General features: G+C 44.5%; 1 protein-coding gene across 3 annotated transcripts in view; it reads right to left on the reverse strand.

Moving 5' to 3' along the window:
* Nucleotides 1-12,595, reverse strand: part of LRRK1 (leucine rich repeat kinase 1) — a 131,175-nt gene that overhangs the window by 50,279 nt on the left and 68,301 nt on the right. For all 3 annotated transcript variants that reach the window (XM_004462098.5, XM_058294618.2, XM_071214326.1), the window contains 4 exons: nt 3,596-3,822; nt 2,443-2,570; nt 2,187-2,350; nt 980-1,117 (listed from right to left, as the gene is read on the reverse strand). In XM_004462098.5, the coding sequence (XP_004462155.2) occupies nt 980-1,117; nt 2,187-2,350; nt 2,443-2,570; nt 3,596-3,822 (657 nt within the window). The remainder of the gene's footprint in view (nt 1-979; nt 1,118-2,186; nt 2,351-2,442; nt 2,571-3,595; nt 3,823-12,595) is intronic.

Below are 12,595 nucleotides of genomic sequence, written 5' to 3' on the forward strand. Positions count from 1 at the left end.
AGTGGCCGGGAACTTAGGGCCTCATCTGTAGGGTTCAGGGGATGCTTCTTCTCAATGAGGAGGAGGAGATAGTAGAAGTACAGAACTCTTGATTCCTGGTGGTCTTTGGAAGTAAATTCAGGAAAGGGCCTTTTCCCAGAAACTGGGTGCCCATCCTAGCCCAGATGGGAGGGGGTGCTTTCTCACTTTGGGTTGTGTATGCATCTGTCTCTGTTTCTGCCCACTCAGCTGGGAACCCCTCAATGCAGAACATAGATCCTATTTAATGCTAGGAGCCCAGGGTCAGCCCCGGATCAGGGGCCTGGTGTTTTCTAAAGGCATTGAGGCCGCCCCCACCAGGGGCTTCATGGTGGACCCAGCAGAGGGACCAGGCTGCCTTGCCGTGCACAGCTCTTAGGCCTCAATGGCCACTGCCCAGTTCTGCCTCATGCCCTACACCAAGGGCATGAGGCCCCCTCCGCACCCATGTTCTCAGGGAGGAGGTGACATCAAGCCACAGTCACCTGGACAAACATGGGGCCAAGGAAGGACTCTGGGCAGCACATTCCAAGAGGAAAAAGGGTGCTCAGGGGAGCACTGGGGTGAAAAGACAGGTCACTATCTCCCTGCCTACAGTACTCTCCTCAGTTCATAAACTGGGAAGGCAGCCACATGGGCCCACCCAAGAACCAAGAGGAATGGAGCCTCTGGTTAGGATGGAGGGGCTGCTGTGCTGTGCTGACAGTTTTCAACATTAAAGGCCTAGGGGATAAAATTCCATCATCCCATAGCTATTTTCCTGGTGCACATTTCCTTCCAATCTTTGCTCCTCACCATGTGTACTTTTAACAGTTGAAATTGTAGCATGGGTATAAATTTTTAGACCTCCCTTTGACTAATTGTATCCTTATTTGTCTCAGAAGCATGCTGGTTCCATGGCAGTGTGGAGTGGTTTTCTCAAAAAAGCTTAATGTGAGAAAGAAAGCAATAGTGTACTCACATCGAGCTGAAAAAGTCCCAGGGGAACTTCTTTTAGTGCATTTTCTGAAAAATCCACATCCTTCAGGTGATTTTTCCAAAACACAGCCATTTTTTCTGGCAGAGACACCAGGGCATTTTTGGATGCTTTACAACATTTCTGGAAGTGTGATGAGAAAGAGAATGAGATATTAATTAGCACTTATAATGCAGTGGTACGTAATAAGGCTGTTTCTAAATGTGACATTAAAAATAAGACCATTAAAAGAAGGTTCTGTCATAGCAGAACAGGGAGATGAGGTGGCACAAGAGAGTAATTGCCTCTCTTCCACTCTGGAAGGTCCCAGGATCAGTTCCCAGAGCTGCCTAATGAGCATACAAGCGGACACAGAGAGCAGACAATGCAGGGAATGGGGGGTGGGGAGAAATAAATAAAAAATAAGTCTTTAAAAAAAAAAGGTTCTGTGACAAGTATGATTTAGTGTCAATTAAGAGGCTAGAAACTCTCTTTGTCCTGGTTTCTTCCATCCCTGCTCTAAGGAAGGGACGGAATGGAGTTTCCTGAAGGAAGACAAAGGCAGCTCATGGTCCTTTTGATTTATTCCAGAACACAGGGTCCATTGTCCCTGGAAAAAATGGAACAATCCAAGACCCTGCTCCTTGCCAGTTTCCCACACACATATGGTCAAACTAGAAATGCTAATTCTAGCGATGGAGAATTTCCTGGTTTAAAACCAACAGAAAGTGAACACAGATATTCTTTATGCTGTTCCATCTGTTTTAATAAAGTTTCCTAGAAAGAAGCAAACAAAAAAGCCCATTTAATTGGCAGTGCCCTGAATGTAGATTATTTCTTCTTCTTTCCCTTATTCTTATTTTATAATGGGCCTAAAAGACCTGACCCCCGCCCCACTTCAGGACAGAACTCATCCTGTGCTAGTGACACAAGCCTTAACTGCTGGAAGCTGGGGTGGGTGCTTCAGCGAAGTCTTGAGCCCAGGGCAAGGAGGGCTGGCTTTGAGCTGAGTTACCTGCCGGAGGCCAACTGACATGTGTTCATCTACAACTATCCTGCTGGATGCTGACTGATAGATGTTAATCTACAATTATCCTGACTATACTATGTGGGTGCTGTGGGGATAAAGTAAGACAACGGATGCAAGAGAACTACATGTTAATGCAGAAGCAGAATTGACTGTGGTTTTCATTCTTTTCCATATGATACTAACCAAAGGGCAGGCCCAGGGATCTGGAAACACTTTCAGGTTGTTTCTGGAGACATTCAGACAATTGAGTGACTTGAAAGAATGAAGGAACAGCACGGGGAGTTCTGTCAGTCTATTGTCAGATAGATCAAGTTCCTGTAGTTTCCGTAAACCAATCCAGTTGGTGGCTAGGAAAAAAAGAAAAGAGGATTAATTGGTAAAATGTTTCTACTGTGAAGAAAAGGAAGAATCAACCCAGGCTACTGGTGATAAAACATACCATTTTCTTCTTCGAATAATTTTTCTAAGTAATTTTTTGATGCTGTCAGTTTTTGAAGCTTTGAGAGGTGCAGAAATCCTGGTGGGAGATGGGACAACTTGTTGCTGGAAATATCAATTTCAAGCAGCCTATAGTTGGGGAAGAAGGAAGTCAAGTCATCAGAAAAAAGAGGTAAAGTACCACTTTTAAATATTTCTCTGTAAATAAGAGTATTTTTATTTTACTCTTGGCACACAGCCAAATAGAAATTGAAAATGGAGCACACGGTGATGTTTATTCATTTGATGAACTGCTACTGTGTGCTGTATAGATAAAAGAAAACCAAATTCAGGAAGATTGAAGCAATAGGCAAGGTCTTTTAGGTAGTCCTTGGTCTTGTGAATGAATATGGATAGAAAACCTTCTTATTGATGTGATAGCAAAATCAGCTGGTGCCCAAGGGCCAGCTGATTTTGGCAGGGCAGTGACTTGGACCTTTCAGCACCCCGAAACATATCCATGCTACCGAGATTAGGAACCCCTCTTGGAGGGCACTTGCCCTTTAAGATTTCGGTGTGATCCCAATCTCTTTCTCACACTCCTCTCACTTTGTTCACTCAGAAGTTGAGCTTTGGAAACCAGCTCAAATCCTTTATTGGAACATGCCTTGCATGTATGTCTCAAATTAATCAATGAAAGTAATGTCCTTCTCCTCCCAAGCAATCTCAGGCTCTCCCGGAGGTCTCCTGAAAAAAGAGACAGGACATGCCCACACTGCCCACTCACAGCCAGATCCTACAGTGTTAACTCTTTGTCTGAGGTGCCTTTTCACTCTGTCCTCTCCCTAGGTGATAGAGTACAAGTTGATATCCCTGGGCTCCACTGCTTCCACTGGCCAGGGAAGCTTTCCATGCCTTGCTCTGGTTCCTGGGACCATACACTGGGCCTCTCAGTCCCGCTGGGCCGCGAGTGAGCAGGGCAACCTCGGGTGAGACCAGCACCCCCCTAGTTCATGGTTCATGGGCAGCCGCGACCTGGCTCCCCAGAGCTTGCACGCTGGCAGGCAGAACCTCCTTCTCTAATTGAGTCAGAACGTTTATTTTCAAAAATCACAAGATGTGGTCAGGGGGCAGGGGAAGGCCAGTTCCGGGTCCTGCGCTGGGCAGGGACCCACCTGGAACAGATGATTTCATCCGATGACTGCACGCTGGGCAGCTCCCCCAGGTGGTTGTTTGAGAGGTTCAGCTTCCGGAGTTTGATAAGCCCCCAGGGAATGACCGAGGGCAGGGAAGTGAGGCAGTTGGCAGAGAGGTCCAGCTCCGTGATCTGGCAGGAGATGTCAATCAGCCAGTCTAGATCCACCCAGGGCAATCTGAGATGGGACCACTTCACATGAAGGGCCTGGATGCGGGAGAGAAGGGAAAAACACACACAGACGGTGACCCCGGGGTCAATATAGGATTGGGACGAAGCAGTTATTTCTCCAAGTGTGTGTCTGTCCACCCGTCTCACCCGGAGGTCCCAAGATGTCAGAGCCATGCCCATCTCGTTCTCCCTGCACCCGCCGCTGTAGCCTGCACAGGGGAGGTACCTCTTCCTATGCCCACTTGCGACTCGCAGGTATTCGCCCGCTCGGCTCCTGCAGTTCACCCTCCAGCCACAAGAGGGCGCAAGCGACTGAGTGTCACCTCTTAATAAGAATTTCACGCTCCCGCACCTGAGCGGCGTGTACAGAGAACACCACTCAGGCTTGGAAAGGTCTCATCCACGCCGGAGAAGGCGACTGCAGACCCACACCTGGGTCTTCCGGTTTCCATTCCGGGTTCTCTTCCCTGCTAAGAGAGCAGCTGCCGGGCGTGGCCGCCCGTCCCGTGCCAGGCACCCCCTTTGGTGCTTTGTGGGCGGGCTGCTTTCCAAAGGAAGCCAGGAAAGCCACCAGTTTTGCTGGCAGGGGGAGGTCAAGTACACATGAGCAGGATATTTTCCTTTCTTCTTGGCCATCAAAGAATTTTTGGCTCAGTTAAGTTTCTGGGGAAGGAAATCTGCTCTTGGGTTTGTTTCTCCAAAACAACTGGAAATCCATGTCGGAAAATTAGAGAAACAGAAATATAAACGAATTAGTGCTTCGCAAATGGGAAAATTTAACAATCCGGCGGAGACTGCGGGCAAGACACCAACCACGTCGGATAAGTTTGCCTTGGAAAGTGGCAGCAGCCGACAGACTTCCTTATCTGGCCGCTAGGTGGCGCGTGCATCTCGTCTTTATTTCCTTAGCTAAAACACACGCTTTGGAAAAGACCTCAAAGCTCTGGTCTTTGAATTAAGGAGATAATGGTCTCTGTTGCTATTGTTGCCTGTCTGTCTCTCCATTTGTCTGAATGAAGAGGGACAGGTGATGGCATCCTGAATTTGGGGTCAAGCTAGTTATTTTAGGTTAGTCACTCTATTCCTCTGGACCTGTTTTATTGTTGTTACTATTTTATCCTCTGATTATTCTGAAAAATTTCCAAGCTGCAGAAGAGCTGAACTAGGAGACAAGGAATACCGATATACTCTTCACCTAGATATTTACCAACTGCTAGTATGATGCCACGTGTTATTTTTTGCTGAGTCATTAGGAGGTAAATTATAGACAAGAAACTTCATGCCTAAATACCTCTAAATATATCTCAAAGAATAAGAATATTTTTCCACAAAACCATATAGTTGTCGTAACAATGATGTAATATGATCGAATCTATGGACCATGTTAAAATATTCCCATTTGTACCCAAAATGTCTTTTACATACTCTGTGGCCTGATCTGGGATCTGGTCAAGAGCCACCTGTTGCATTCAGTTGTCTTGTCTCATTACTTTCCTTTAATCTAGAAGAGTTCTCAAGCCTTTCTAGGTCACTATTGACATTGCCCTTTTTTAAGTTGGTTCAGTTGGTCTTGGAGGAGATTCGATTCCACAATTTGGATTTACTCAATTGTTTCCTAAAGTTTAGATCCATGAAAGGCATTTTTGGCAAAAATCCCATCCAATACTGAGTCCTCCCCATTGTATACCACACCCAGGGGGTGCCTGCTGTCAGGTATTCCACTTATAGTGTGGCCAGTTTTGGTTCAGGTGGAGTCTTTCTGATCTCTTATGCAAAAAGTACATTCTGCTTTCTGTAATTTATAAGTGGTCTGTTCTGGCAATGTTCTGAGGCTGTGTAAATATCCCTTTCCATTCATTCAATGGTTTCAGTATCCACTGTTGATCCTAGCTTAAATCAATCAGTACATTGGTGGTTGCAAAGTGTTAATTTTTTCTAAAAGTATCATTCATTCTATAGCTGTTACCTGGCAGTCTTCTCTACAGAAAGCCTTCTCCACCCCCTTTTATCAACCATGGACTCACAGATTCTTTATTCAAAGTATTATTACCATGATTCCTTTTGATGCTCAAGTTGTCCCCAATTTGGCTAGCGGGAGACCCATCAAGCTGACTTCTGTGTTCCTTTGACATAGCCAGCCATATGTCACTTCCTTGTTCCTGGCAAAGCAAGATGTTCCACTCTGCCCTTGTACTCTCCAAGCCCCAGCCCTAGAATCAGCTGATTCCCTTTAGTAAAAAAGGGTATTTAGATATCAAGATCTGGGTGTTAGGTGTGCTCATTGCTGCTGGGATGTCATTGTATCAGACATACCTATATATTTAAAATGAATGCATTCTGATACTCAGCCACACAGGGTTTTTCCTAACCTTTCCATAATTCATAATTATATCATCCTGTTAAGTCAGTGGTTTGGATTAGCTGATGTCCAGTCACTTTTGGATTCAGGATTCTTTCTGGCTCCTGGTCCTGTGAAGGACAGTGGCCTCACATGGGGCTAAGGGGAAGAACACTTTGGCAGTCTTGGGAGAGGCACACTAGAGTTAATTCAAGAATAGGCTGAAAGGAAGGTCACCAGGTGGGTCTTTTCAAGGCCAAGTCAAAGAAGGCCCTCCTTGAGGTCTGGCTGCCTTCTTTCCTGGACTTCCTGAGATGTACCCAGATTCCTGGGGCCCAGGGTCAGACAGCTGGACATTAAGCCAAGGTGTTCAGATTATAACCTCTTTCCACTCACTTCACCTGGCCATTATGGTCATTAAATTTGGGGGTGGTTTAAATATTGAAATGCAGTCAAAGACAGGAGGAAATGGAGGCTGGTTTTGGTTTTGATTTTAAACAATGAATCTTAGGTATCTATTGAAAGTCTTACAACTAAACCTCTTCATGACCATTAAAACAATGGAGGGAAGCAGATTTGACTCAATTGATAGAGTGTTTGCCTAACATAGAGAGAGCTGCCCTGCATGAAAAAAACACAGCCTGCCCAGGAGTGGCGCCATATACATGGAGAGCTGACGCAGCAAGATGAAGCAACAAAAAGAGACACAGATTCCTAGTGCTGCTGAGAATGCAAGTGGACACAGAAGAATACACAGTGAATGGACACAAGAGAGCAGACAAATTGGGGGGGGGGGGTGGTGGGAGAAGGGGAAGAGAAATAAAATAAATCTTTAAAAAAAAAACAATGGAAAAGAGGGCGTGGGTGTAGCTCAGTGGTTTGCGTGCCTGCTTCCCAAGTATGAGGTCCCAGGTTCAATCCCTGGTACCTCCTAAAACAAACAAAACAAAACAATGGAAAAGAACTACTGTTTATAGCTATATATGCCAATTATGGTACAAATGAACAAGATGGGCTCCAAGACTCTGGCTTCCAGCACAGACCAGCTTAGATGTTGCTGTGCTTATACGATGGCAAGTTTACCTCCTTATCCCCCCTCCAGGTGTCCTCTGAATCCAGAGCTGCGACCTTGAACTGTAGAAGGAGCAGGAGCCTGGTTCCCCTTAACTAACTCCCTGTGGGGACTGTGGCAAGTCCACAGTGGAGGTGGATACCTTCTCAGGCCCAGCCCAGCTCAACACCCCACTGACTTTGTGCTGCCCCAACTCAGCCCCAGGGTTGCCTCCTCTGCTGAGGCAAGTGGCATGGCTGTCCACCCAGTCCCAGGATCCAGACTAAATGTGCCTCTAGTGTAGCCTGGCTGCCTCCTCAGCTCCACCTTGCCCCCAGCACACAGCAGACATGAAATAAATGTATGCAAGACTTCTGCAGGTTGGGCATATTAAAACATCAAGATCTGCTCAAAATCCTCAGGCACCTCCTCTACCCTCCATCACCCTCCACACTCCTGACATCCACCCTCTGCCTCCACCCCAGTTTCCCACCTTTATGTCTCCCTGTCTCCCCATGACCTCTTGATCTAGATCATTTAAACTAGTTCATCTCCTCAGTGATGTCTGCATTTCTGTAGGCTGCTGGTTTGAGGGGATAATGATTTGTTCTGGATTATAAAAATGGGACATGGGCACACTCCTGGAGCAGGGAGCCCTAGGCCAAGATGAAACCACCAACAAAAGGGCAGAAACAGTTTGTTGATATAAATAAACCAGAAGGCTCAAGAGGGAGCTCAATGCTGAAATTCCCACGGAGGTTGTGGGGGCCCAGGAGGGCGTGGCCACACTACTGGTGATTGACAGGTACAGATACTTCCTATGGGATGTGGGCCACTATGGCAATGGAAGGGGCTGAGATGGGATGATGGAATATTGGTTGGGCCAGGAGCTAAGAGAGATTTTCCCAAATCTTGCTCCCAAGAACTGGCCTATCAGTGGTGGGTGTCCTGAGATCAGTAAAGCTTTGCATTCTGTCTGGAGACCACAATTAAGGGAAAGCAAACCACTTCCTCCTCTGCCCCCTGTTTGGGTTTCCATCCTCCACCCCTACCCTGAAATTCACAGCCCCCCTCCCTCTCGTCTAAATCCTATTAATCCTGTAGGTGGGGGCTAAAGGACTACTTGGTCACCCAGACTTTTCTTCTCCCGTTATATAGCAGGATACCAGCTTGTTTAACTTCTATTCAGATCTTTCACAACTTTTTCTTGAGTCCTGCTATTTGTAAACCATTTTGTTGGGCCCTGGGGCAGGTAGAGGGAATGGGTGTGCAGGCATGTGTGTGTGTGTGGGATGAACCCATGTGTGGTACATGTGTGTGCAGGCAGGTGTGTACATGTGTGTGGTGCATGTGCATATGTGCAATGGTGTGTGTGTGTTGTGTGCTTGTGTGGTGTGTGTGGGTGTGTGTTCATGTGGTTTGTGCATATGTATGTGCATGTGCAGGTGCACGTGTTTATGGTGTGTATACACATGTGTACATGTATGATGTGTGTAGTATGTGTCAGTGCATGTGTTGTGTGTGTGCAAGCATGTGCTATGTGTTTGGCATATATGCATGCACACATGGTATATATGTGGGTACATGTGCTGGATGTGTGCATCTGGTCACCCTAACTCTGATTTCTTGTTCTTTATGGCCTGTGATGTTAACCACAGGGCCAAAAAAATCCCTTTTGTGGGAAAACCTCTTGTGCTTCATTTGGGGAGTCATTTTATTAGAAGAAAACCATAAATAAGAAATGAGGGGCTGTGTGTGCCACTGACTTCCGTAGACGTGAGGAAGGGGAGAAAGCAGCTGCTTCCATTTCCTAGAATTCAGCTCTTTCTAGGCCTTACACCCACTGAGTGTCTTCAGGACTGAAATCTGACAAACTCAAGCCCTAGGAGAAGTAGAAATAGTATAAGTTTGAAAACACCAAGACACAATTGTAAAATTATCCTTGAAAAATTAATACAATGTACACCTGGTTGTGGATCAGTTTGAAAACCCTCACTTACAAAGGATATTTTCTTTTCTTTTTTTTTCATTTTTTTGGTCATTTTCTTTTTTGTGCGTAAAGATTACAGGGTGCCCAAGTATCTACCAAAAGACAGAGAGAAAGGGAAGAGGGGCCACAATTAAAAGGACTGCACAGTCAGTACACCTGATATTTCATCCTGGTAGCCCAGCAAACCCTGAAGCCCTCATTGCTTATTTGTATTTGGTCCAGGCAGAATCACAATAAACAGATTCTAGGGGAGAGAGGCCAGCAATTGGAAAATTAAATCCATGAAGGCTGAACTGCAAAATCAAAGACAGCTGGTGGCAAAGACCCATCACTTCAATATGCAGCCATTAAGACACACTCATTCCAGGCAACAGCAGAGAGTGTGTGCTTGTGTTTGCCTTCGAGCAACAGCCTTTATATTTCAGGCCAAATGAAAGTTCTCTCCAGAAGCCACGGTGGGATGGCTTGTTCCCCAAAGGCCTGCTAGTGACTAAGATTGTTTTAAGAAGGATTGGATGTATGGAAGGGTAACTGGTTCCTTAGTGAGAGTGAGGATTCAGATACTTCTGGGTAAGAAGGATTTCCTTGTCCTATGATTGTGGCTGTGGTCCAGGAAGGCAATTACCAGCCTTTCCACAATGTTTCTTGATGCCCCTGGGGTAAAACATCCAGGCAAATGAACCACTGAGCCACAATGACAGCTCTTAGGTTTGCATGTCAGTTCAATCCTTTTTGGTTAAAGAAAAGATTCTTAAATGAAAGACTGGACTCTACAAAGCTCTCAGCCTGCCTTAAACCTTTGGAGATATGGGGCTGGCAACTGGGTCCAGTCCACACACAGAACTGGATTCTCTGTGTGGTATACCTTGGTAAGATTTTGATAGGAGAAATGTTAGGTTGTATATATGGCAATAGAATAAAATTTTAAAAAAAATCCATGGAACTGCACTACACATTGAACCCTAAGTTAAAGTATCAACTCTAGTTATCAGTACAATCATAAAAAATGTGATTTTATCTGTTATAATAAAGGTACCACAAGTGTGTTAATAATAGGGTGGTATGTGGGAATCCTGTGTTTTATGCATGACTGTCCTGTAAACACACAACTTTTGTAATAACAGAAAGATTTTGTTAGGTGGAGAATTGCTGCACAAGAGTGGAATTCTAATGTTATTTCCTTGCTAGGTCTTTTCTGACCCCACAAAGTAGAACTGGCAGTTCTTCTTCCCTTTTTCCAACTCATTGTTCCTCTCATTCAGTCAGCACTTGCTGACTTAGACTAAATGTGTAGGAATCTTCCCTCTGCCAGGAAAAAGACACAAAATACATAGTCAAAAATGTCTATTCAGTTAAGTCACACAAATTTAAAATAGGGGAAAACACAGAGAGAGTTTTCATGGCTTCATGAATCCATGGCCCTTATAGAACTCAAACCTTTCTTTTGATAATTAAGCAAGGATTCCTGGGGCAATGGCAGAAGGTGTCTTCTCCTTGTTGAACTGACCATTAAACTGAGAGCTCAGGTTTTGAAATAAGAAGGAACAAAAGGAACAACCAAACAGTCTCAAGGAACCTGCAAAAGCAATGGTCTGATCTTAAAAGAACTGACCATGCTTGATGACCATGGCCAAGAGCAATGCTAAAAATGAAGATGCTCAGAGGAGCAGACCCAGTCATAGTACCTAAAGAGTCGGTCTCAGGTAAGGTGATGCATAAAAAAGAAGACATAATGGCTGCAGGAGAGGAACTATACACTAATGTGAACAAGTTGGGGGGTAAATTCCAAGCTTGTACATGCTCGGGGGGAATCCAAACTTATCAGAGGAAGCCAAGCATGACAGGGATTCAGCTGGACAGGGAGTCAGCACCCCTGAAGCCAACCAGCCCATCCCAGCCTCTTTGTGCACACAGAGGCTACTAAAGAACAAGAACAATTGGGTCTCCTTCTGCTCTTTGAGTGAAACCCTCACTGTGGGGCTTCCAGACACCTGGTTCTCCAGTCCCTGCACTCTGGCAAAGACAGGCTTTCAAGATAAGAGAGAGGATATTGAGAGTGGATGGAAGCTGAGGACTGTGAGCCGTGATCCGCTCTCTGCTGGTGAAGGTGAGGCAACCAATGGGGATACACCCAGGTCAAGGACAAAGAAGTGAGGCCACGCGGATGGTAACGGTTCAAATAAAGTTAGGAGGAGGAGAAATTAAGACCTGAGAACCCGGAATGTTCCATGAATGGAGACTCACAGATTAAGAAAGGAAAGGGGAATAACATAGATTCTTGAATTCCGAAAAGGTCCCTACTACAGATAGGCAGATTAGAAATATAATAAAAAGATAACGAATATGACGGTAAAGTTAGTCATTACATTAGCAAAAAGTTTGTGAGGACTCTATGGTGGAAAATGACTTGAGAGTACTAAAGGGAGTAAGGAAAGGGAGAAGGAAAGAGGAAGGGGAGTACAGCCTTCCTTTCAATCCCAGAAGGGTTTAAACAGTTAATAAAATGATTGAATGAGAGGAAAAATGAAATGGCAGTTCTGAGAAAAGCATTTCTGCTAAAAATATTGTAAATATCAGAATTAGTCCTGGTTAGTTAAAAAAACCACATTTTAAAAAAGGAAGCACAACTACAGATATCATATGAATGAGAAATGTGAGCACAAAAATAGCTTACAAAAAAACTTATGATGGTATATTATAATGTGAAAGATAAGTGGAATAAGTACTGCTATAACCAGAATGCTGTCTACCTTAACAATCAAAACATAATACTCTGTTGCTTCCGGGGGACACAATCAAGACCAACAATCTGGAGGCATCTGGAAGTTGGGCTGTAATGATGGTGACACCTTGGTAACTCTTTGTAATACACTCAAAACACTTCCACTCTTTTTCAATGGACCTTTACTATAAATCTGTAAGGTCTGGCACAGTTTGTGCAGAAAGAATCTGAAAGATGATCTCAGTCTGGTTCACCTTCTCATTTACACAGCCAGGGAAGAGTTGACTGAACAATTTCAAAGACATTAGGAGAGATAGCCAAGGCACCTGGATGATGACAAAGACACAAAACAACTCGAAAATACAATGACACTAAATCTTTATGTCCTAAGCATGGGGCAAAACATGGAAGAGAAAAACTAATGAAAATGCAAGAAAAATATTATCAGACTAAGATAGATCAAAAAATGCAAACAATGAATAGTGGAATTATAAAGCTACACCCTACAATAACTCTGGGAGACCACCTAATGGTAAGAAATGAATTGTATTCAAATAGCCATGAATCTTCCACATAAATTAATCAAATACTGAGATTTGAAGGAAAAGTAAATAAAAAAGCAAGACAGCTCTGCTGCCTGTCTTATCCTTAGACAAAGGCAAAGTAAAGTTAGAATCAATAATGAAAGTGGAATCAAAGGTATCTTAT

The sequence above is a fragment of the Dasypus novemcinctus genome, chromosome 3, assembly GCF_030445035.2.
Source record: "Dasypus novemcinctus isolate mDasNov1 chromosome 3, mDasNov1.1.hap2, whole genome shotgun sequence".
Classification (NCBI taxonomy): Eukaryota; Metazoa; Chordata; class Mammalia; order Cingulata; family Dasypodidae; genus Dasypus; species Dasypus novemcinctus.